At 38.4% G+C, this 27,090-nt stretch overlaps 1 protein-coding gene across 5 annotated transcripts in view; it reads left to right on the top strand.

Annotated features, from left to right (window-relative positions):
• LOC124607516 (tyrosine-protein phosphatase Lar-like) overlaps positions 1 to 27,090 on the top strand; it is a 545,267-nt gene that overhangs the window by 501,730 nt on the left and 16,447 nt on the right. For all 5 annotated transcript variants that reach the window (XM_047139905.1, XM_047139909.1, XM_047139906.1 and 2 more), the window contains 8 exons: positions 7,893 to 8,111; positions 12,934 to 13,215; positions 13,379 to 13,595; positions 21,389 to 21,564; positions 25,109 to 25,303; positions 25,395 to 25,618; positions 26,158 to 26,383; positions 26,781 to 26,981. In XM_047139905.1, coding sequence (XP_046995861.1) covers positions 7,893 to 8,111; positions 12,934 to 13,215; positions 13,379 to 13,595; positions 21,389 to 21,564; positions 25,109 to 25,303; positions 25,395 to 25,618; positions 26,158 to 26,383; positions 26,781 to 26,981 — 1,740 coding nt within the window. The remainder of the gene's footprint in view (positions 1 to 7,892; positions 8,112 to 12,933; positions 13,216 to 13,378; positions 13,596 to 21,388; positions 21,565 to 25,108; positions 25,304 to 25,394; positions 25,619 to 26,157; positions 26,384 to 26,780; positions 26,982 to 27,090) is intronic.

Below are 27,090 nucleotides of genomic sequence, written 5' to 3' on the forward strand. Positions count from 1 at the left end.
AAAAACAGTAGATAATCTTTTTGTAGATCAATGTTGATCAGAAGTTGAATTGGAAAAATGTTTAATCATTTTAAATGCTTGAATTTAACCACTGCTGCTTTGTGTGTTCTTACTGATTTTGCCAATAAATGTTTTAGACAGTTAACTAACACATTGTATTTATGCCAAGATGATTATACATGTAGGTATGAAGTATTTATTGAATAAACATTATGAGAAGCATTCATGTGAATTTTACAGTCAAAATGATTTGCAATAAGCATGTTCCTGGGGAAATTCTTCTGACAGGAAGTGCAGTGTAGTAAATAGACTTGTGGTTGAAATAGATATTAGCATGGGTGTGAAAGAACACTGATTTAATATTCTCTATCAAAACAACAAGCTTTACTTGGAGAAGGATAAACTTCTTGCATATAACTAACAGAACGAAAGAGTGAATGAAATTCCAGCATACTCAGTGTACTTAACAGAACATCTCTTAGGAATTACAGATGTTGAAAGTTACATGTTTTTGATTACAAGCTAGTATAATATTATTGTGAAACCAACAAAATAACACTAAGAGTTGGTATATATATAAAAATTATAGTTCAGTCCCAGGCCCTATTTGTTGGAAAATGTTGTTTCCAACACCAGTAAGAATCAGTTAAAGTGGGTTGTAATAAGGATATGGAAACTTCTGTGAAGAATCATTGTTTATGGAGATCTTAATAATTTATGTTATGGATTCTTCTGCTGCTGCTTGACAGAATAATTTAATATTTATCAGAGGGAAACCTAAACTGTGGTCTGTGGTGCAGAACAGCCAGTTAGAGCTACAACTAACATGGATGTTTATTTAGTCAGTTTCATTAACGAATATTAGTTGGCACCATACATATTACTTTATTTACCACTATTTTGGATGGATGTTGTACTTGGCAAACATTGGTTGGTTTGAGAATGGGCATAGTCTGAAACTGGTCACCGATTAAATAAACATCCATTTTAGTTGCAGCCCTGGCTGTCTCTTTTGCATCACAATCCAAAATGAGTTGCTGACCCACATTGCCCAGCACACTGGAGTTATAAAAACTGTGGATGTTGTACAATACAATACTGTAGAACATCAACAGTTTGTGTATTTCATTGACACATTTTAACAATTATTTTGTGGTAGATGGTAATGATTGAGGACTTATAGAGTCCAGTTATGGATAATGTCCTATACTGACATGCAAATCAGGGTTGAAGTGCGAAGTACAATGACCGCTGACAACTTGTTTTTAGACTCAGCTATCAGGTTCTACGAAGGTAACGCCATTCCATCTCCAATAGTGATGCTGGTAGTAAAACACTGTGATGTTCACAGCAATCCTCAAAATTATGATGGCTTTATTTTTAAGTTAAATTCAGTGATTTATATGTGCAAATGATTATTATAAATAGATCACCTTATTTTTGAATGTATGGTTTGGGGTAGTATGAATAATAAAATATTATTGGGTTTCCAACTGCATCAAGTGGTTAAACTCCCACAAGCATTCAGCTGAGTACTCTTTTGGCCTTTGTCAAGCGGTAACTGACTGCCAACCCATCAGTGGCTGTGCTGCTGGCTGTAATTTCACTGGCACTCATTATAGGAGTTGGACAGAAATGTGAAAACAACAAGAGAAGTTGCATGCTTGAACATAAGTGCAAATGTTAGCCAAGCCTGCAGGTGTTGCTGTTGTATTTGATCACAGATGGCACCTGTGTAACATCCTCACTACATGGCAAGCGTCAGTTGTGGTCAGAACAGTGCTTTGTGTAGTTGTGAATGCATTATGTCAAAGCTACATGAATTCAAAGTGGACAAATTGTTGGGGCTTGTATGGTGGTTGCTGTAACCAAGGTAGCCAAAGTGTTTGATGTTTCAATAGGCATTGTATCAAAGATTTATAGCACGCACAAGAAAAGCATAAAAACATCATCAGCTAAGTCACTACACAAATAAAAAGTTTGTATAGGGTGATCATGACCGACGGTAATTGAAGGGGATTGTGATGAAAAATAAAGAGGACAGCAGCTCGAAAAGTCACTGCAGAACTGAATATTGCACATGTGAACTCTGTCAGCAACATCAAGGAAGCTCCATAAGCAAGGAATTGCAGAGCGAGCTGGAATTTCAAAGCCAGAGTCATAAAAACTGGACTATGAAACAATGGAAGAAATCCATTTTCTTCAGATCAGTCTTGTTTCACACTGTTTCCAACTCCTGGCTGAGTTTACATCCCGACAGTGAAACATTGCGGGTGTTCGGTGATGAGTTGGGCAGCTGCATTGTGGTATTTAATAGACCCCATATTTACTCTGCAGGGTCAAATTACTGCCAAGGAGTATGTGACCATTTTGGATGGTCAGATCCATCCCATGATACAATGTTCCTTCCCCAGTGGTGATGTTGTGATTCAAGATGACAGGGCCCTGTTCATACAGCTCACATTGTCCTGGACTGGTTTTGTGAGCACAGGTATGAATTACTGCATCTCCTCTGTCCATCACAGTCAGTGGTTCCCAATATTATTTAACCCTTGTGCTTTACTTTGGAGAAAAGGATGCATGATTGCTATCCACCTCCATCATCATTACCTGAACTTACCACTATTTTGCAGGAAGAATGGTATAGGACTGCCTTGAAAACCATGCAGGATCTATATTTATCTATTCTGAGACAATAGGAAACTGAAACTTCCTGGCAGATTAAAACTGTGAGCCGGACCAAGACTCGAACTCGGGACCTTTGCCTTTCGCGGGGAAGTGCTCTACCAACTGAGCTACCCTAGCACGACTCACGCCCCGTCCTCACAGCTTTACTTCTGCCAGTACCTCGTCTCCTACTTTCCAAACTTTACAGAAGTTTGGCAGAAGTAAAGCTGTGGGGACGGGGCGTGAGTCGTGCTAGGGTAGCTCAGTTGGTAGAGCACTTGCCCGCGAAAGGCAAAGGTCTCGAGTTCGAGTCTCGGTCCGGCTCACAGTTTTAATCTGCCAGGAAGTTTCACATCAGCGCACACTCTGCTGCAGAGTGAAAATCTCATTCTGGAAACATCCCCCAGACTGTGGCTAAGCCATGTCTCCGCAATATCCTTTCTTTCAGGAGTGCTAGTTCTGCTAGGTTCGCAGGAGAGCTTCTGTAAAGTTTGGAAGGTAGGAGATGAGGTATTGGCAGAAGCAAAGCTGTGGGGATGGGGCGTGAGTCATGCTATGGTAGCTCAGTTGGTAGAGCACTTGCCCACGAAAGGCAAAGGTCCCGAGTTTGAGTCTCGGTCCGGCTCACAGTTTTAATCTGCCAGGAAGTTTCACATCAGCGCACTCTCCGCTGCAGAGTGAAAATCTCATTCTGGAAATAGGAAACTGTTTTGAATGGAAACGGGTTTCATATAGCGTGTTGTTGTTGTTGTTGTGGTCTTCAGTCCTGAGACTGGTTTGATGCAGCTCTCCCTGCTACTCTATCCCGTGCAAGCCTCTTCATCTCCAGTACCTACTGCAGCCTACATCCTTCTGAATCTGCTTAGTGTATTCATCTCTTGGTCTCCCACTACGATTTTTACCCTCCACACTGCCCTCCAGTACTAAATTGGTGATCCCTTGATGCCTCAGAACATGTCCTACCAACCGATCCCTTCTTCTAGTCAAGTTGTGCTATGAACTCCTCCCCAATTCTATTCAATACCTCCTCATTAGTTATGTGATCTACCCATCTAATCTTCAGCATTCTTCTCTGGCACCACATTTCGAAAGCTTTTATTCTCTTCTTGTCTATTTATCACCTATGTTTCACTTCCATACATGGCTACACTCCATACAAATACTTTCAGAAACGACTTCCTGACACTTAAATCAATACTCGATGTTAACAAATTTCTCTGCTTCAGAAATGCTTTTCATATGCCATATTAGATGCAGTAATGTCTTGTGTTTTTGGTGTTTCTGTATTGTTGCCCACCCCTGCACCTCCAGTGTCCATTGCGCCCACTTCAGCCTCCTGCCAGCTGCATTATACACTGTACTAAGTTGCAGTGTGCTGTCCTTATTGAGGGTGTTTTCTGAAGTTTGAATTTCAACAGCTTCTTGCACACTGTACCAGGAATGGTTCATTGTAGTAATGACTCAGATGACTAGTTTTTGAAGCACATTCTGTCAAGGATGGGCAGAACACCTTGCATGTTCTATGTGGCACTGTGCTGCAGTGTGAACTGTTTATCCGAAGTTGTAGCAGCTACAATCATATAGTATATTATATACGCCAAGCAGTCTGATTGCTATACTATCCCTCACAGGGCTCATGTATTGTCTTATTGGGAGCCTAAAGACTGTTTTGAGGTTGTGTATATTTAGGAGCTGTCTAATCTTCCCCTTCACTGAATGATAAAATCTCAGGAAACCAAATGCATTGCTGTGAAAATCTTTTGTTTGCACGCTGCTCACGAAATAGGCTTTCGGACCTGGTGGTGATTGTAGCCATTTTCACAGAGGACTTTTTTTTAGATATTTCAGTTCTTATGTCATATTTTCAGCATCTTACACAATACAAGGTGTGATTCAGAAGTTTCAAGACTGATTCATTTCTAAGTAGGGGAGCCGGTTCCGCTGGGTGGGGGAAGTAGTGGGGGTCTTGGGGAACGAACTGATGCTGTGGCAGTTGCCTCCGGAACCCTGGAGAGTGTGCATCACTTGCAGTGTGAGTGTGTGTCATTGACCTTGGTCGAAAAAGTGGGAGAGGTGAAAATGGAGCAGCTCTTGGAGCAGCGTTATGCGATTAAGTGTTGAGTGCTACTGAACAAAACTGCCACGGAGACTCTCGGTACGATTCAAGCAGCCTTTAAGGAAGAAGACATGTCCTGTGCAATGGTTTTCATGTGGTACAAACATTTCAAAGATGGCCACAGGAATGTTGAAGACGACAAATGCTCTGGGAGGCCATCATCAAGCTGAACGGATCAAAATGTGGAGAGAGTGCAGGAACTTTTAAACAATGACCGTTGTCTTAGTACTAGATTAATTGCCGATGAACTGGGACTCAGTCAGAGTATGGTGTGGAGGATTGTGATGGAGAATTTGATGATGCGAAAAGTGTGTACCAAACTGATGTCAAAAGTTTTGTTGGTGGATCAGAAGAAACGGCACATTACTGTTTGCCAGGAAATGCTCCAACAGTTGAATGTTGATCCAAACCTTCTGGAGAAAGTGGTTACTGGTGATGAGACCTGGGTCTACATGTATGATCCTGAGTTGAAGTGTCAAAGCTCAGAATGGCACACTGCTTCCTCACCTAAGCCCAAGAAAGCTCGCATGAGCAAGTCGTGTGTGAAGTGCATGCTGATTGTTTGTTTTTTTATGGTAAAGGAGTGATTCACAAGGAGTTTGTTTCTTGTGGACAGACTGTCACAGGTGACTTTTATGCTGGAGTGTTCTGCTGCTTGAGGGATCAAGTTTGCCGCGTCCGCCCCGCGATCAAGGGCAATTGGATTCTCTGCCCCTTACTACGCACCCACTCACATGTCGCATGCCGCCACCGAAGTGTTGGTCAAGTTCAACGTAACAACACTGCCGCAGCCACCCTACAGCCCCAACTTGGCTCCAAGTGACTTTTTTCTCTTCCCCCGAATCAAGACAGGCCTAAAAGGGAAGTGATTCTACTCCATCGATGCCATCCAGCAGGCTTCGATGAGAGCCCTTGACATCATGACACCCGAGACTTCCAGAAGGGCTGTGAACAGTGGAAGACACACTGACAGTGCTGTGCTGATGCTGAAGGATCATATTTTGAAGAATTTTAGTCCGCTGTACTTAAATGTCCAATAAAATATCTAGTTCTGAGTTAAGTCGTGAAACCTTTGAATCACACCCTGTATTTGCATGATACACTAGAATCTTCAGAATACTGTGCTTCTATGCCAGATTGTGGTGGCTGAATTCATGCATATACTGGCAAGGGTAGGTTTCCCATGTACATAATGGCTGGGACACTCACTGGTTCTTCAATGGACAAGGATGTCAATGAAGGACAAGGCACTATCTAACTTTACCTCCATTGTGAACTTGATATAGTCATGAGTGCTCTCTTGGTTTTTCACAACCATGGAATACCAGATAATAAATAGGTCATTGGCATGAAATAAAAGCAATTAGTCATGACCATGTCCTCAAATTTCTCTATTAAAAAAAAAAAAGTTTGCTACTGGTGAAGTTAATGGGCTTCGCAATATTGTCCATCTTTTGATTGTAACACTGTCCCTGAAAAGAGGTGGACCCCTTTTTGTAAGTTATTGGCTTTCAGGATGTGCTGGTACAGCCATCTCAATAGTGGAATGTCAGTTACGATGATATGAAGGTAAGGTCAATGAAACACCCAGTCTTCTGAGTGGAGAAAATCTCCGACCTGGCCAAGAGTCAAAACTAGATCCCTTCAGTTAGCATCCACTGCACTGACCTTCGGCTACTGAGGCAGACAAGAGGAAGGACATGCCAAGATGTGCTTAAACAGTATGACATTCATGCTGTCAAAAACTGAGAGAGAAGTCCACATAATCTTCAAGGGGAACATCCATGTATAATGAGAATAACACTGGAAACAATTTATAAATCAAATTATGAAAATTTTCTTATATTAAATACAGTCATACACCACTGTGAATCCTGTTCTCCCATAAAAGATAAAACTAAAATAAAAATATTCAGGGTGCAAGTTCAATCCTCAGTGTCGTACATTTTACATAACAATAAAAAGCTGTATTACAATCATTACTAGTGTAATGAAATCCTCCATTTTCTTATAAAAAGAGCAAAACAAAGGTGCTATGTTACAAAAACACTCCAAAAATAAAGCAAAAATAATCTTAAGCACGTTAAACAAGAAATAAAGAAAAATAGTGAGATGTCTGAGGTTAAGCCACACTTATTGTGTGGATGCTATTTCTAGTAGAATATTTGTAGTTGAGTATCATAAGTCAGCTATCCTGTGGACTGGAGTTATTGCATAATGGTTCATACAAATTGTGGCTGACTGAAATGGTGATACTGGCCGAAGCTCGACACACAAATATGTGAATGGGTTGTGTTGATCCCAGACTCTGAGATTCAAGAGCACTCAGTCTGGGCAGACAGTGCTGTGAGCACAGCATTGCCTAGGTTTACTGTTCAGGTGTCTCACCAAACTCTTGGGGGTTTCATAGGGTAGTGTACCATGGTTAGAGTTGTTAGAGGCCGTATTGTCATGTATGAGGTCCTGGAATGGATAAAACTACATGAGGAGCTCATGCAATGGATGTAGACCACAGAATGCCCCCTTCTGTTTCTCCACCTATGTTTCGCTACGTGAAATTGGCTGATTAACAACACTTTACACTTTAAAAGCCCATCTGCTTTATTGCTGTTTTTATTAATAGTACATTGCATAGATTGAGGATCTAGAGATTGGTTGGAGGGATTAGAATGGATTTAAATAAAATTAAATAGGTTGTACAAAAGTATCTAGCTACCGAACATGCTCTTCAGCATGACTGAGGGGACCTGAGAGCCTTCTACACCCAGGGGCTGTTTGGATCCTCCACCTGATAGTAATGTGCCTGAACTCCAGAGATAGGAAGTTGCCCTTCAGCATGTGAATATGCAGCTATGGTACAGGTGTCATGGATAATCAGAACAGAACTATGAGTAACTGGAAACAGACTTAGGCCAGAATTAATGCAAGAGGATCAGATGTTTGCAACAGATTCAAAGAATTGTAAAATTTCCAGTAGTTCTGAAATGGAACTTAAATGCCAGTTAATGGTAATATAAGACAATTCAATAGTTTGGCTTCAATAGCATCATTTATGTTATGATAGTATCATAATTTATGTTTGTAATATTCATTGCTTCTTTGTTTACAGGCTGTGTTCATTAATCTAGATGAAAATACAGATTATGTCTACCACATCAGAGCCCATACCAGCCAGGGGCCAGGACCGTACAGTGAAAAGGTGACAGTACACACCGAGAGGGACATTGTGCGTGCCCCAATGAGTGTGCAGGCCGTGGCTACTTCTGACCAGAGTGTGGAAGTTTGGTGGGAAGGTGTTCCAAATCGTGGCAAAGTTATAGGTTACCAGGTAAGACTGCAGCAACTTTATAACCTTAGAGATGTGTTGTATTATTTTCTAGATGAATTTTTGGTTGTGTTAGAGTTCAGTCTTTCTGTTTCTGTTTTTAAATGATAGTTTGTTATTCTATCTACTAAATGTACAAGTGAAAAAAAGCATTTTACATTATTATTATTACAGGATTAATCAGTACAAAGATTAATTAATAACAATATCTTGTTGTATTCCTGTTACCCTCCACCAAACCCCTCTTTATCCAGCACATCTTCCTTGTTGATGCTGCGATGTTCCATTACTCCATTTATGTGGTCTGTCCAAGAACGTTGTGGTCTTCCGCGCTTACGTCTGCCGGGTGGTTTCCATTCATAAACCTTCTTTAGCCATCAGTGACCTGGCATTCTCGTCACATGCCCATACCATTTTAATGATTTTCTTTCAATTCTGTCTATCACTGTATCATTTGCTTTCATTATAGATCTTACTTCATCATTAGTTTTCCTTTTGATACTTGATATTCTGGCACTCCTATGCAAATAATCCATTTCCTTTTGAGATCCACATTTAAGGTCCATAGTTCTGATCCATAGCATAGCACTGATTCGACCATTATCTTACCTACTCTTTTCTTATTGCTGTTGAAAATATTCTTATATTTTATATTCTTTTCATATTTCTCACTGCAACATAAATATTTACAGCACATCAGGTTTTGTGAGATCTGGTATGCTTCATTACCAATATAACAGCAGCATAAAAATCTACTTTGTTGCAAACTTAAATTGTGAGTAAAACTACATCAGTTTGCTGTTAATTACTAGACTCCTCATTGAAATAGTGTGTTACATTTATCCTTGTGTGACTGCAGCACATCATGAGATTATACAGTACACAGATTCAATAGGAATGTTTACTATGTACTTCAGTCAAGATGGTTGTATGACATCAGGCTACAGTTAAAAGACTTACGAATGTCAGTGTCCACTCATTTACTTACACTGTCTGTAACATTTTGAGCAGTATTCAGATGTGACATTTCTCACTGCTTATTAAAACAGTAAGTTCAAAACATCATAAAGTCATAGAATTGACAAAAAAAAAAAAAAAAAAAAAAAAAAAAAACCAGAAATATTGGCACACATGGGCTGTCAATTATTCAGCATGTGGTGAATTCAAACTAGCAAAATTCCTGTAAAATATTACATAATTTTGATTTAAATCTGGCAGCAATGCAGTTCAGGCACCATTCCTTGAGATGTTTACACTTGGATTCCATGGGTGAGCTACACCACATATAGTAAGGACCGAACAGTCACAACTTTCCGTTTTGCAATGCATATCATTTGATTTTAGGAGAGTGGAAACGAAATGGTGAATCATGTTATGTGTTGGCACACACTGTTAAAGATCTCTTGACCTATTAAATGCTACAGAGCAGTATTTACTAGAATGAACTATTTCTGTCATTGAATTTAATGGAGGAAGCATTATATTATATGGCCTTTCTGTGATTTATTACCTCAAACCATAAACTGTTAATGCATTGGATTGGACACCTCTCTGCCATCAAAAAGTCCTTTCATTTTTAGATGAAAGTGCTCTTCTTCATAAAACAGACTTGAACCAAGTGAAACAATAGAAAATCCAGGCTGAAATATAACAGTATTGTGAAAAAGGGTAGTTGCTACTCACCATATAGCGAAGATGCTGAATTGAAGATAAGCACAACAAAAAGACTGTCACAAAGTGAGCTTTCAGTCAACAAGACCTTCATCGGAAATTGACAACATACACACCAATGCGCGCATGTGGGCGGGAAGGGGGAGGGATAGCAGGGTAGGGGTGGGAGACGGTAAAATGCTGCTTGTGGGAGCTTACAGGGACGGCGGGAAGAGAGGGTATGGCAGGTAGGTGCAGTCGGGAGGTTTGACAGAGGACAGCAAGTGGGAGGGGGGCGGGGGGGGGGGGGGAAGTAGCAGGAAAGGAGAGAAGTAAAAAAGACTGTGTGTGTGTGTGTGTGTGCGTGCGCGTGTTGGTGGAATAGACCAGTGTAGTGCTGGCATGGGAACAGGGGAAGGACTGTATGGGTAAGGTCAATGACCAATTGTGATAGAGCCCAGAAGGGTTGCAGGAATGTAGGATATATTGGAGAGTGTTCCCACCTTCACAGTTCAGAAAAGCTGGTGTTGATGAGAAGGATCCAGATGGCATAGGATATGAAGCAGTCATTGAAATTAAGAACGTCATGGTAGGCAGCGTGCCGAGCAGTGGGGTAGTCCAGCTGTTTCTTGGCCAGTTTGTCGGTAGCCATTCAAGCGGACAGGCAGCTTGTTAGTTGTCATGCCCACATGGAATGCAGCACAGTGGTTGCAGCTTAGATTTTAGATCACTTGACTGTTTTCACAGGTAGCTCTGCCTTTGATGGGATAGATTATGCTTGTGACTGGACTGGAATTTGTGGGATGGGTCTTGCATCTAGGTCTTATTACGGGGATATGAGCCATGAAATGAGGATTTGGGAGAAGGGGTTATGTACGGATGGACGAGGATATTGTAAAGTTTCAGTGGGCAGCAGAATACCACTGTGGGAGGGGTGGAAGGACAGTGGGCAGGACATTTCTCATTTCAGGGCACAATGAGAGGTAGTCAAAACCCTGGTGGAGAATGTGATACTATGTCAAAGGGGAATGCTCATCTGTGGGCAGAAGGTGGGACTTTGGGAGGTGGTTGGTGACTGGAAAGATAAGGCACAAGGTAATTACAGTCATGCCCTGAAATGAGAAATGTCCCATCCACTATCCTTCCCACCTCTCCCACAGTGGTATTCTGCCATCCACTGAACCTACACAATGTCCTCAACCATCCCTATACAACCCCTACTCTCAACTCCTTACCTCATAGCTCATATCCTTGTACTAGTCCCAGATGCAAGACCTGTCCCATACATATTCCCACCACCACTTATTCCAGTCCGGTCACAAGCATCATCTATCCAATCAAAGACAGGGCTACCTGTGAACATGACATTCTTCATTTCAATGACTAGCTCACAGCCTGTGCCGTCTGGTTCTTCCCACCGACACCAGCTTTACTCAACTGTGCAGGTGGGAATTCTCCCTGCAAAATATCCTACATTCCTGTAACCCTCCTGGCCTCAATCTTGGTTAGTCATTGTCCGTACCCTTCTAGCCCCTTCCCTGTTCCCATTCCAGCACTACACAGCTCTCTGTTCCACCAATGCACCCATAGACTTTTTACTTTCCTCCTTTTCCGCTATCCTTCCCTTCCTGCGCTATGTCTAACCTCCCGACTGCACCTAGTTGCCCTACTCCCTCTCCACCCCACTTCCACAAGCACTTTACTGTCTCCCACCCCTACCATGCTATGCCTCCCCCTTGCCCCACCACCTGGTTGCCTCTACCATCATGAGCTGCTGTTCGCAGCCTGTCCTCAGCAGCCAGAGGCTATGGTCAGTGGTCATGTGTGTGAGTTGCATTTGTGTGCATGTGTGTGTGTGTGTGTGTGTGTGTGTGTGTGTGTGTGTGTGTTGTCTTTTACTGACAAAGGCCATGTTGGCCAAAAGCTCACTTTGTGGCAGTCTTTTTATTGTGCCTATCCGCTACTCAGCATCTCCACTATATGGTGAGTAGGAACTATCCTTTTCATAATATTATTGCTTGAACCAAATGGTTTGGCAGAATAGGCATGAATTAAACAAATGGCCAGCTAGAGTCATGTTTTGTATTCATGATTGTTAATGGAATGACCAACAAAGGCAGTTTCCAGCAGAACAGACTTTCCCAGAATCTAGGATAATATTTATTGTGTTTCAAGGAGAAACAGAAGGAAGTAGCAGTTTATATCTCGTCATCATATCATAGACACCACAACAGAACCAGGAAAGCATTTCAAATGCATGTGATTACTTGGAAAATCCAGGATAGAATAATGGCAATATTATGAAAAGGAAAGATTGCTACTCACCATATAGTGAAGATGTTGACAAGCACAACAAAAAACTACCAAATATGTAAGCTTTTGGCCAGAAGGCCTTAGTCTGGAATAGAGAACATACACACACACATTCACACAAAAGCATCTCACACACATGACAACTGGTCTGGCCCCAGTGTTTGCCTGAATGTGTGCATGTATGTTTCTATTTTGGATGAAGGCCTTCTGGCCAAAAGCGTAAGTGTTTAGTAGTCTTTTTGTTCTGTCTGTCTGTGACTCAGCATGTGCTCTATATGGTGAGTAGCAATCTTTCCTTTTCATAATATTGTCATACGGTCACTTGGTGACAAATAGTAATATAACTCACTTATTTTTTAGAAACCTCTACATCTGTACTCTGCAAACAACTGTGAACTGCATGGCAGGGGGTACATACCATTGCACCAGTTATTATTTTTTCTTCCCATTCCATTCTCTTATGGAGAACAGTTATTTTAAATGCCTCTGTGTGTGCTACAGTTCATCCTCATGATCCCTATGTGAGTGATATGTAGGGGATTGTAGTATATTCCTAGAGTCATAACCTGAAGCCAGTTCTTGAAATTTTGTAAGTAGTCTTTCTTGGGATGGTTCACATCTGTCTTCAAGAGACTACCTGCACAGTTTCTTTGGTATCTCTGTGATACTCTCCCACAGCTTTAACAAACCTGTAATCATATTGAGAAAAATGGGAGTGAGCTATTTTAGTAGCATGTGTAGGCACTAAACCTCAATTCCTTTCTCTTATTTTTAGAAATCTTATGAGTAGCTCGTTTGCCTTCAGTTTAAATGTGATTGTAAGGTAATAATGTATTGTCAATGTGGATTTTTCATTTTTCAGATATTTTATACAATGACTGCTGTTGAAGATCTTGACGAGTGGCAGCAAAAGAAAGTAGGCCTTACAGAGTCAGCTGACTTAGTTAATCTTGAGAAATATGCTCAGTATGCAATTGCAGTTGCAGCACGAACAAAGACGGGACTTGGTCGCCTGTCAGAAAAAGTTACAGTAAAAGTAAAACCTGAAGATGTTCCTCTTAATTTAAGAGCACAAGATGTAAGCACTCACAGCTTTAAACTATCATGGTCACCACCAATTCGGCTAAATCCAATCAACTATAAGGTAATTACTGCAGATTTCTTTTTACACATAATACAAACAAAAACAGAAGAAATGTCACACCATAACTGTTTATTCACTATAATAAAGACAATTGTAAGTTAAATATGACTTCTAATAGTTAAATGACAGGAAGGAATAATTAATTTCTTGAATTCTTTTGTAGATATCATATGATGCACTAAAAAATTTTATGGACTCACAAGGAATGACACAGACCCAAATAATTCCTCGGCAGGAAATCCTCTTGAAGCCCCATATACGTTCTTATACTCTGAGTGATTTGTCACCATTCACTACTTACAGTGTCAATGTCAGTGCTATTCCATCAGATCATCAGTACCGTCCACCTACTAAGATCTCTGTAACAACACAAATGGCAGGTGAGTTATTAATTTTGTATTTATGATGCAAGTATTTACAAAATTTTCATTATATGATATAATGAGTAAATCATTATATTTGTGTTACTGTATTTGTGTAAAGATTGAGAGATTGTCAGTGTAAATAAGATAAAGTACTGTACCAAGGATTAGACCTTGACACATCCAATCATGACGACACATCCAGTCTTGATTTTTTCTCAGTCCGATTTAGTGTTATCTGTTATAGCTTCTTTTCATCTCTATTATTATTATTATTATTATTACTACTACTCTCATTATTATTACACATGCAGGCCACTAGAGAGGACCATGTGAAGCACATACTTTTCTCACTATGTATTTTCTTTCAACCACGTTGTCTTTATTCTGAATTTCTTGCTTCACTTTCTAACCTGAGTACTTTGTGGTTGAATGTTTTGCTGTCTTGTATATCTGAATCTGTTATGCCAGCATCCTTCAGGTCCTTTAAGACTTCAGTGATCCACTTCATGTTCTTAATGCTCTCTATGTACTCTGAGATTTTTTTAGTTTGTTGGGTGTCCGACATTCTTTCTTCATGTCATGTATATGTAAAATATCTCCACAATCTGTAGCCTCCTTTTCTCTTATTGGCCATTACGGTTTTCTTGTGATTCTTATCTCTAGTTTACTGATGTTCTTTAGTGCACATTTCAGAATCTGAACCAAAGTTTCTGATTCATGTAAGATTTCTGGATTGGTGGAGATATAGTGTTGTCTAACTTCCACATTATGTGACAGGCATGCTTTATAGTAAGTGTGTGAAAATGTGCTTGTGCCTAGGACTTTCCATCAGGTAGACTGGTTGCCTGGTGTAAGTCTTTTTCATTGTTACCACTTCAGTGATTTGTATCAGTGAGGATGAAATGGTGATGAAGGCAACACAACACCCAGTCCCCGAGTGGCAAAAATCTCTGACCCAGCTGGGAATCAAACCCGGACCCCTTGTTTGGCATTCTGCCATACTGACTACTCAGCTATGGAGGTAGACAATGTAGATGTTAGTTGGTTAGTTTCATTTTCTATGGATCATTTGCATGATAAATCATAATGATGTGGAACAAATCGTGACAACACAACACCCCTTACCTGAGTGGAGAAAATCTCTGACCCAGCTGGGAATCAAACCCGCCATACTAACCACTCTGCTGTGGAGGTGGACATTGTTGATGTTAATTGGTTAGTTTCATGTTATATGGATCATTTGCATGATAAATGATAATGATGTGGAACAAGTCACAGCAGCACTACACCCATTTCCTGAGTGGAGAAAATCTCCGACCGTCCTGGAATCAAACCCAGATCCCTTGTCTGGCATTATGCTGTGCTGACTACTCAGCTATATAGGTAGACATTGTAGATGTTTGTTAGTTAGTTTCGTATTCCATGGATGATTTTCATGGTAAATCATAATGATGTGGAATGAGTCACTTTACATTCAAATAACAAATTAATTTGTAAATATGGTTTCATGCTGCCCCCCCCCCCCTTTTTTAAAATAAACTCACACACAGACACACACACATACGAGAGTTAGTGACTCCTTCCCACCACCTTTACACATTGCAGTAATGCAAATTCTTGTACAGAATAAAAGGAGCTAAAAAGGAGAGAATTCGTCAGTTTGTTTTCAGATTTTACTTTGCTGTCCGTCAGACATTTTGTATCACTGGATAAGTGGTCAGAAATTTTGGTTATGGTTTTGTACACACTTTTTTGTTCTAAAGACAATTTTAATATGGAGTAATGAATGCCATTTTTTCTTGTGGTATTATAATTATGTGCATCATTGTTCCTTTTGAACTGCAGTGGATTATTTGCAACAGACTTCATGAAGGAATAAAGATAATGTGAAGCAGTAGTCAAAATACCTAACTCCTTAAACATGCATTTAAAGATCACTGTAGGTGAGCACTGCATATTATTCCTATGGCATGTTCTTGAGAAATGAAGACTTTCCTTCTTAAAGATGAGTTACTCCAGAACATTGTTTCATATGGCATTATTGAATGAAAATTTGCAAAATATGTCAACTTACTGATATTTCTGTCCCCAAGATTTGCAGTGATTCAATTTATAATTGTGGCTGAATTAAATTGTTTTAGGAGTTCCAAAATGTGCTTTTTCTGGTTTAAATTCAAATGGCTCTGAGCACTATGCGACTTAACTTCTGAGGTCATCAGTCGCCTAGAACTTAGAACTAATTAAACCTAACTAACCTAAGGACATCACACACATCCATGCCCGAGGCAGGATTCGAACCTGCGACCGTAGCGGTCACGCGGTTCCAGACTGAAGCGCCTTTAACCGCACGGCCACACCGGCCGGCTTTTCTGGTTTAAATTCTCATCAATATTAATATCTAAAAATTTTGAAGTTTCCACCATACTTATTATTTCCTCACTATGTGTTACACTTACCATTGGTGTAGTACCTCTGTAAGTTCGTAATTGGTTGTATTGTGTCCTTTTGAGATTGAGACCATTTGCAGCAAACAAGTCAGTGATACTTTTAAGAACATAATTCACTATTTCTACTATTGCTGTATGTATGCTAGGACTGGCAAGGTACTAGTGTCATCTACAAAAAAAACTAATTCTCATTGTTGTATATTAGACAGAAGGTCATTTTCATATATGAGAAACAGTAGTGGATTTGATTTCTCCCCAATCAGAGAATATGTCTTTATTACATTGGTTGAATTACTAAGTACAACTTCCTGCATTCTTTGGTTAGATATGACATTATCCATTCGTGACTATATCGTAAGTTGCACAGAACCTCAGTGTATCTGGGGGAAGCCTGTGATTCACTGAGTCAAATGCTTAGATAAGTCACCACCAGTGCTATTTTGTTATTAATGCATGTAAAATTTGGCAAAAGAACATATAAATGGTATTCTCAGTTGAGTAACTCTTCTGTAATCCAAAATGCGATTTAATGAGGACACTGTTGATGCCCACATGGGATACTATTCTAGAATACATCACCTTCTCAAAATTTATGGAAAATGATACCAGCAGTGAAACAGGTTGGCACACCAGTAGTTATTGATATCTTTCCTGTCACCTTTCTTATAGATGGCTATTAAAATGGCATATTCCAGTTTGTTTGTGAAAATTCCATGAGCTTTTGATGCATTACATGTTTCAGATAAAACAGGCTTATTATATGGGAACAAATGTGTAGTCTCTGTTGGAAACAACATCAAATCCACAGAGAATATATAATTCTCTTAATTTCAGAAGGAGAAGTTGGTGATGCATTCACACGATTGAATTTTATGAGAGTTTTTTTTTTTCAACATACTGCTGCAATTTTTCACTTCAACAGTTTGTCCCTTTCTCCTACATTCAGAAAATGATTATTAAACATATCTGCTACCTATGACTGATCATATGTAGCCCTTCCATTTAATTAAGTAGTAATGTCATCCTATTCTGATGTATGTTGTCCTGTCTTTTATTTTACTAATTCCATGTATCCTTTTAAGTATGTTGTCAGAATTATTGATTTATGACATAATATGCATGTTGCTAGATGTTTTAATAATGTTTCTTAGTAATTTTGAGTAGTTTTTCTAATGTGCAGGTACTGTAGGATCTTTACTTGTTCCTGCCAACAGATACATTCCTCTTTTCCTTTCACATGTACTCACAGGTGCCGACTCCATAGAGCCTGAGGGGGCCTAAGCCCCCACAAAAATTCGTTTGGGGGGGGGGGGGGGGGGCAGAGCGGAGTGCCCCCAATAATTTAAGAAAATTTTGACGATAGTTACTTTTTAAAATACATTCAGTAATGAGTTAAAACAAATAATTATTATGGTAGTAAGCAGGTTAACTGAAAATGAGTGGTGTGAATCACGATACTGTTACGTTACTGTGGGCCCACTTAGAATTTGTCCCATTGCATGAACCTTCAGATGAAGTCTGGCACTGGCAGGGTAGCACTGTAGTCGCGACAACATCAAAAGGAATCAAGCAGAAGTGCCTAGAACACTCGGCCTCGCGTCACCTTGACGCTTCAAGACATTACAATGCCACGGCTATATAAAGCCCACGCTGCTGTCACAGTCATTCAGTGTGGATAGTTTCGTTCAGTGCATGCTGCAGACATGTTTAGTGTTCCAACTTTAGCATCTAGTGGACTATATGATATGACTATATTTTATTCATTTACTTTAGTCTCTTAGTGTATTGCGAATTAAGTTTGCAATGGATAAATTTGTTACCAAAAACACGCGTTTGGCAGTTGATGATGCTGCAAGTCAACCTTCAACAATTATTGTGTCATCAATTGCTTCATCGTCTTCAGGTGAGAACCATTCACAGCTGAAACCTGGACAATCCAGTAAGGGAAGATGATTTCAGAAGTCTTGGTTGATCAAATTTATATGGCTAGAATATGAAGCATCTACTAAAAAATTTTTTTGCAAAACCTGCAAAGAGGCAGATGCTAAAAATCTTTTATAATTTTCTTCAAAAAAAAAAAAGAAGATGCAGCTCCTTCCGTAGGGTTTTCTAACTGGAAAAAGGCTTTGAAAAAATTCCATCTTCATGAAAATACATTTACGCATAAAGAATGTGTTCTGAAACTAACTTCTATCACTAACCGAAGTGTGGCCTCCCACTTGAATGAACAGTTAGATAGTGATATGAAGAAAGGCCGTTTAGCTCTTGAGACAATTTTTAGTACGATGCGATTTCTATGCCGACATGGACTAGCAATTAGAGGGCATGAAGATGTAAACTCAATTTTTTTTTTCAATTGTTGGAACTCTGAAAGAATGATATACCTGAGTTTAAAGATTGGTTAGGGCATTCGGGATATAAGTCGATGTCCCATGATATTCAAAACGAGGTCATTTTTTGTAAACTATTCTTAAAAATATTTGTTCAGGAGTCATAAATTATTCTAACTGATTTCCACTGAGGAGTATCTATACTGCAAGGCCCTCTCTTATTTATCCTAACTAACTGTGTATCATGATCAGAAAGAGCATTTGTTACTGGATATATAGTTGCTCTCTTGCTTTGATCTTCATCAAAGAAAACATTATCAATCAGGATCCTATTTTTGTTATTCACCTGTATTGGTAAGTTAATTACTGAGATCAAATTGTAGGATGTAAATAACATTTTCAGATCATTTTTCGTATCAGAATCCTTTAGAAAACCTACGTTGAAATAACCACAGACTATTAACAGCTTGCTGCTGCCTGACAGATAGCATAATGAAGAACCCAAATTCCTCATAAACAGATCAAAATTTGCTGGTGGGGACCTCTATGCAGTGACAATTAAAACCGAACTGTATTTCTGTACTAGTTCACAAGCACCCACTTCTATGTACTGTTCACTACAAAATCTATTTATCTCAATGTTTTTGAACTTGGCCTCTGTCTCAATATATGTAACATTTCTCCTTTTCCCATATTAGTTCTTCATGAATAAGGTGCCAGAGTGTAATTTTTTTATCTTTAACTTTTCTAACCTTGTGGTATTCAGTAGTAAGTATACTTGTCACTGACCATTTACAGTGGAACAGATTTGGACATTAAATATACAATTAACAAAAATTTTTACAGTGAAGTTTTTACAGTTTGATTCCAAATCTTTTAGGAATATCCTTAAATACTGTCAATCATGTTTACCTCAAAACATTTGACTATCTCATAAAACAGGTGTTTGAGTAACCATTCATATTCTTAACTGTGAAAATATTATAGGGCATGTCCAAGCAGATACTGGAAATTTATTAAAAACCTTCTGTGGTGCTCAGGTAGGCACATGATGTCTTCTCCTTCCAGAGCTCTTTTCCAAACAGACACACAGTTCTTCTAGCTTATTACACAAACCTCTAATGTCCTGATAAAACAAGCGAATCTTACTTTTTTGTGCATTTTTAAGTGTGGGGGCTCTTCTGTTATTTTAATTTCTTTCTTGCTTTGTGCATTTCCTTTAGGGATTTTACTCATGGTCTCCTCTAGTTTGTCCCAGTACTTATTGACTCCTTCTTTATCTGTCTTATCTTAGTTTATTGGTGAATGTGAGTTGATTATGAAGTAAGACTAAGATTTATTAGAACATTTAAACCTCATCATCATCAGTTTGTTGTTTATTGGTTTTAGTTCCGTTACTGATTGGAGCATCCTCTTATTGACTGCAAAGGCTTTCCCCAGGAGCAGAGCTCCTTTGCATGTTTTGCCATCTATTTTGCTCTTGAACAGTTGTAGTTATCAAAACCTGTAGTGTTGCCATCCGTTCTGCGGAGCTCTTGGATTCCTAATATCACGATCTTTTGTTCATCCAGTGTCTTTTCTAACAAAAGTTTTCCAGAGGTCTCTGACTCACTCTGTTTTTGTTGTGGGCAAAAGCCCCTCAGAATCTGATAAATGTGGTTGTGGTGATATGATTGGTTACCACCGGGGGTACTTATAATATTCCAGTCACGATTTATGTCTGTGTTCGGTTTATAAGTCCAGTTTTGCTGGGTGAGTAGAACTGGAGTGGTTAGTTCCAGCACTTTGTCTGTAGCTGCATCAACTGGGTGAACAGATGCTGATCTTTTGCTGCTTGCTCCAAGCAGACACTGAGGGGGTTTCTCTGGATAATTCCTCTGTTCTCCCCTTCATGTTATTCTGTTCTCTCTGTCATTTGCCACTTTTTAGGCAGCTGGGCCAGTTTAATTATTATTATTATTATTATTATTATTATTATTATTATTAAACTGTCAAGTCAGACATGCAGGAATTTAAACTTGATTTATAAATCAGTAGATACTTATTTATAGGTAGAAACACAAGATGAGATTAACTTGTATTATTATATCACATGTGTTCAGAGGGTTGCAACAGCACTAAAGGTGGCTTGCAAGAATTCATGTAATAGCAACATATGTTATTGGAATTTCCAGTAATATGTGTGTTTTGAAAGAAGTGGAAAAACCTCCATGGTTTAAGTGAATTATTCAGTAAAAGTAAATAAATAGAAAAGTTCCCTTCATGTCTGTGCAACGATGATATGAAAGATTATTATGTAATTAAACAATGGAAACTCCAGGTAGGAATATCAATGTAAGAAAAGATAGATTGCTACTTACTGTAGAGGTGACACATTAAGTGGCAGACAGGCACAGTTAAAAGACACTTACACACAAGCTTTTGCCCACCTCCTTTGTCAGGAAAAGAGAAATACACACCATTCGTTCACATAAGCAAGCACATCTCGTGCACAGTGCATTCTGCCCAATCTGCCAGACTTGGCAGTCAAATTTGCATGAGGTGTGCTTGCCCGTGTGAATGAATAGTGTGTGTTTCTTTTTTTTTTTCAGACAAAGGCTGTGACTGGAAGCTTCAGTATGAGTGGCTTTTAATTGTGACTGTCTGAAACTTAATGTATTATTAAGTTAATGGCACAGTGTTCAAATTTGTGATTATAATATATCTTTAAGTGTAATAATGTGAATGAGAGGTAAGACATTGCTCAGTAATTGCTATTATTGCCTGTTAAATATCAAATTCATTATAACTTACATTTTTTGTAATATTTATGCTGATTGATTACACACCTGACAACATCAACTGGATTACAGATGCATAGAATATCTATAAGAAATGCCTTGCACAGTTATTAGTTGTTGTCATCCATGGCAGGCAACTCAAAATACAGTAGCTTTATAAATATTTATTGACTACCTATGAACTAAAAAAGTATATTGGTGATGGTTTGCATATGTATCCCACAGTTATTGAATATTTTATGCTTTTCCAGCACCTCAACCCATGGTGAAACCAGATTTTTATGGAGTTGTCAATGGCCAAGAAATACAAGTAATTCTACCTCAAGCTTCAGAAGAATATGGGCCAATTAGCCATTATTATTTGATTGTGGTACCTGAAGACAAAGCAAATCAAAACAAGAATCCTGACCAGTTCCTTACTGAAGATGTAAGTGTAACTGCTCCAAGATATTGATGATAATTATACAACTGAATAATGAAAAAAAGATGCAGAAACAAATGTAGTCAAAATTTGCATTTAATTCATTAGAAACAAGTCTATAAAGGGAGTTTTCTCTTGTGGACCCTACCATTAGGGGTCTCCTAGCTGGTAGTACCACATGACTCTTTCTTATACTTTTTGTAATTATTAAAAATTTAGCACTCAGTAAATGGCTCTATTGACCAGTTTATGATGCAACAAATTTTTTGATTATCTAGACCAATTCTGATTATGTGTGCATGTTTTGCCTTGTTATACCTCCGTTAAGTCCATGATCATGCATTTACACACTTTTCCGAGCCAAATTTCACGCATACAGATTTTATTTTGACAGCTTCCTGTAATGCAATGTGAATGAATTCAGGAGATTGTATTGTTAAGTCTAATAAAAAACAAAGGGTATATTTGTATAATGACATCTCATCAGATCTGAAACAGTGAACATTAAAGACTGGAGAATAATGTTTCCATTAAACCAACTAAAACTTTGCTCATATGTTTAAATGTCATAACAAGAATTTTCAGACAGTTGTTGGTGTAAAATGCAATGCTGCAATGGGAGGGAATGTAGCATGTCGAGAATTCTGGTTTGGATAATTTTTTACATAAACAGATGATGATTAAATAACAAAATTTGTATGTTCACATATCTGTCCAAGGTATTGTTGAGAAAAGATTCCAACCCTGTATAATAGTACATTATCTTCAAAGAATCATGTAGCTACAAAATGTGAACATTACCATAAAACATCATTTGAGAACTGATGACCCAGTATCAATGAATGCTTTTGAAAAGCATCCTAAATAAGACTTTTATTTTATAGTTATGATGTCAGAGCCATTTAGCAGGCATAGGGCAATGAATCATTCAGACATAAGGTCAATGGTGGTATTAGTGGAGTACATATATTGGAGGCAGTTATGAGTGCTACATTTGGGAAAAAATCTTGTTTAGTTCAAAAACCGTCATATTTATATAATATTACTCACATATTTAGACAGGTTTCAACCATATGAGACTGTCACTTTCAAATTTTATAGCACTGAGGTCTTAGTCTCACTGTGGACTATACATTATCATATTGCAGTAAGTGTTAATACTTAAGACCATTCAGTTTCTTGAATATTAATGTGACTGTGTGCTAAAGTACTTCAGTAATGTTGGTATTGGTACTTTTTATGGTTCTGTACCTCAATCAGTAAATATGGAACCCTTATAAGATCACTTTGTTGTAGATCTTTCTGTCTGGTAATAGCTTTATTCTCAGGAACAAGTTGAGATATCAAGTTGAAATTTATATCTAATACTAAGGTTTATAGTCCTTGGCATTGTAAAAAAATTAAGATTGTAAGTCAATGCAGTCAAAAGATACAGCCATTTGTGTCATATATTTTGAACTCACGAACTCACTCATCAAAAACTGTAGGACGAACTATGTACAAGGTGACACAGAAAAATGGGAACATTTCCACTATCCAATAAAACTAGTAGTGATGAAGGAAAGAAATTGCATTCGTTGTAATTGAAACCTTGCAACTTTGCTATTAACGAAATATTGATGCCATTGATCTTTTTTTTTTTTTTTAAATTATGACCTTTGGATGGCATGCTGCTGTACAAATACATTTGTTAAATCTGTTATTGGGATTCCTCATTGACCGCTGCAACATCTCAGCTGGGATACTGTGAATTGCATCCCGAATTGTCTTTTTTAATTCATCCAGGGTTCTTGGACAAGCCATGTAGATTTTGCTCTTGAGGTAGACCCACAAGAAAAAGTCACAAATGGATAAATCTGGTGATATACGGGGCCAGGGAGTGTTACTGAATCGTGAGGTCACATGGTTGCCAAATAATTCTCACACATATGCCATTGTTTGTCATGCAGTGTGTGATGTTGCTTCATCCTGTTGAAACCAGGCTTATTGAGCATTTGGAAAGTTGGTCAATGCAGGAGTAACAAAAGTTTGTAACACTTCCACGTAATGATCAGCATTGACAGTTATTATGTTTCCCTATTCATTTGTGAAAAAATACGGTCCGATGATCCTATGTGATGGAACACCACACCATACTGTCACTTTAGTAGCATGTAAAGGGCACTCACGAATATCATGAGGAATTGTGTTTGCCCAGTAACGGTAGTTCTGTTTATTCACATAACCTGTGACATGAAAATGTGCCTCATCTGACATTCACAACTTGTTCAGAAATTCATCATCAATGTTTATTTTTGTTATCATTTGTTGACGGAATCCGAATCGTAACCAGTAATTGTTGTCCTTCAATTGTTGCACCATCTGTAGTTTGTACGGATGAAGTTCTAAACCAAGATGAAGAATTCTGTGAACGCTCTCCCAGGACATTCCAACCACTGTACTTGCTTACGAATTGAATGCCGTGGGCTCCGTAAGACAGACTTGTGTACAACATCAATGTTCTTTGGAGAATGCACATTTCTTGGTCATTCAGTTGGTTTCTTCTTGAGGGCAGATCCTGTCTCTTCAAAGTTATAAATCCAACATTTTATCATGTGTTTCGACGGAACGTCATCATGATGTCCTAAATTATAAAAAATCGAAACTCCCTCTGCGCCGCTACCAAACTATCATTGTTTTTATAAAACATTTTTATGGCTAACGCCTGCTGTTGTCCATTGCACTGATTCATGATTACTGAAATGGCGGACTGTTTACTCGCTATCTGTCAGGTACCCACAGTGCTGCCATCTGCCCATTGCTGCCACTACTCATTTGAAACATTCCCATTATTCTATGTCATCCTGTATATCCATAATTTGGTTCCTATTCACTTGAGTTCATTTTCCACACTTGTCTGGTTTTCTTTGGTCAGCCTTCCTTTTGGCTGACAAGGAATCTCAAGCAGTGTTGCATTTTACCTCGTTTATAATGTTTTAAATGCTGTATTCATATTTGTCTCTACTTATAGTCTCTAATTATAATAATGGTGCTGATAATCTGTAGTTGAGTGCCCTTAAACCACTAATTATCACCAATCCTGAGTTATGAGAATGACAGGGTTGGTTCTAATGCTGCAATAACTGTAAGAACACTGTGCATGAAACATGAGGACTCTATTACCATTTTTTCTACACAATGTCCAAAGTCCATTTCCTTCAAATTTTTCTGACATTTCTGTTTATGTAGTTTGACATAATTTTTTACCCTATAAAACTCCTGTCATGAAGTGAAAAAGAATGTGGGCATTTATTGAACACTCCAAGAGTTTAAATTTAATAATACAGTCTCCTCCAAAAAATCTTTATAAAGATATACTCTTTGTTTGTCATGTGCACCAAAGAATCATGTGGAGAGGAAGTTTGAGACACTGGATGAGAGCTATATATAATTATGTTCCATTACCAGTAAGTTGTAAAATATTATGAAGCAAATGGGTTAGTATTGCACTAAGAATTCGTTAGTTTGGTAATAACTATGATTGTAATTATAGTATTTCTTTTGGTTTCAGCTTATATCTAACAAAGGAACAAAGCCTGAAAGAGAAAATGCGCCATACATTGCTGGAAAATTTTCCCTTCGTAGCATGCCATATACTTTTCATCTCGGAAATGGTGAAACATATGAAGGTTTTGTTAATCGGAAATTAGAACGAGGTAAACGTTATCGCATTTTTGTGAGAGCTATTGTGGACACTCCTCAGAAGGTATGCAACTTAGAACATTTCACGAATTAATGATTTATCATGTTGTCATGTTGTATCATAGATATTACTATACAATGTTACCCTTTTGCAGCACCTGTACACATCAAGCCCATTCTCTGAATATTTATCACTGGATATGCGTGAAGTGCCTCCAGGGGACCCACCGTTAAGACCAGATCCCAACATTCCTCCTGACAACTCAGATGTATCAATGAAGAGCAACACTGAAGAAGCAGGCATGGTCTGGGTCATTGGTCCTATTATCGCTGCTCTTATGCTGTCCATCTGTTTCATGTTGCTGTTTATTATTAAAAAGTGAGTAAGTCCAGGAAGTAACGTAAGGTTTAGTATGACATCTCAGTAGTAGTGAGAATGTAGTTATTAAAATATGATTAATTGTAGCTATAAAAACAATATGAAAATAGTGGTATCATCACTGACATTTAATATGCTAATAGTTCTATCAACCTGGTGCACAATGTATCCAGTTCAATATACTTGACCGCAGCTATCAAAATAATTTTGTTTAGTTAGATATTTAATAAAGGCTGCACTTCACTTCCATGTAATCGATAATATGAAGTAAAACCAAAAAACTGTGAAGCAAGAAATGATGAATAAATGATTAATGATGACATTTTTGCATACATTCCCTTCAACATAAAACCTAAAGATGCAAAATTTGTGGCATTTATAATTGTTGTAAATGATGTAATTAAGTTTTTGCAGCATGAAATACTTGTACTTTATTTTACAGAAACAGACATGTTTTATAGTATAGTGTGAAAAATTTAGCTTTGCACATGTTGTCTCATATATAGTGTTGTACATGCTCAGAATTCCACTGTTTGCAGACGAAGGCAGCCTTGTAAGGCTCCTGACCAAGCAGCAGTAACACGGCCTCTTATGGCAGCTGATATTGGCACCAGCCACGCACCAACTGATCCTGTTGAAATGCGCCGCCAGAACTTTCAGACTCCTGGTATGATTTCACATCCTCCTATACCAATCTCTGAGCTGGCAAACCACATTGAACGTCTGAAGGCTAATGACAACCTAAAATTCTCACAAGAGTATGAGGTAAGATCTACAAACTTTTGTCTACAAAAACTGAGCAAAATTCATAATATTTTAGAAGTCTCATCATGCTAGTAATAGAGATGTGAGCATAAAATTGCCAAATTGTCAGGTGACTTTAACAGATAGCAGCACTTCAGTATCATTGGCTGGCAAAATAGCAACACATGTACTGTCATTCTGATTAAACATGAATTTTGTAAACTTTTGTGACAAGTGCATACAATAACAGAAGCACTGGAGAATTAAAGTACTATTACAGGTTGGGGCAATGTTGTTTTTAGTCTTGTTGCTATGAAACACTGTACAGACAAAAAAAAAAAAAAATCACACTCACAGCATATTTATCTCCATTATTGATACCGAGAATTTCTTAACTTACATGGAATTTTTTTTCCAGTCAATAGAGCCAGGGCAGACATTTACATGGGACCATTCCAACATGGAAATTAATAAGCCAAAGAACAGATATGCAAATGTTATTGCTTATGACCATTCACGTGTCATCCTTCAACCATTAGATGGCATTCCTGGGAGCGATTACATCAATGCAAATTATTGTGATGGCTATAGAAAGCATAATGCTTATGTAGCAACCCAGGTAAGTTGTATGAAATGACAATTATTTATTTGACAGACAGTCATTACACAGTCAACAGTGAAAATAGCACAGTTTTTAGAAGTTTACAAGTGACTTTAGATCTTAACGT

This window comes from Schistocerca americana, chromosome 3 (genome assembly GCF_021461395.2).
Source record: "Schistocerca americana isolate TAMUIC-IGC-003095 chromosome 3, iqSchAmer2.1, whole genome shotgun sequence".
Lineage (NCBI taxonomy): Eukaryota > Metazoa > Arthropoda > Insecta > Orthoptera > Acrididae > Schistocerca > Schistocerca americana.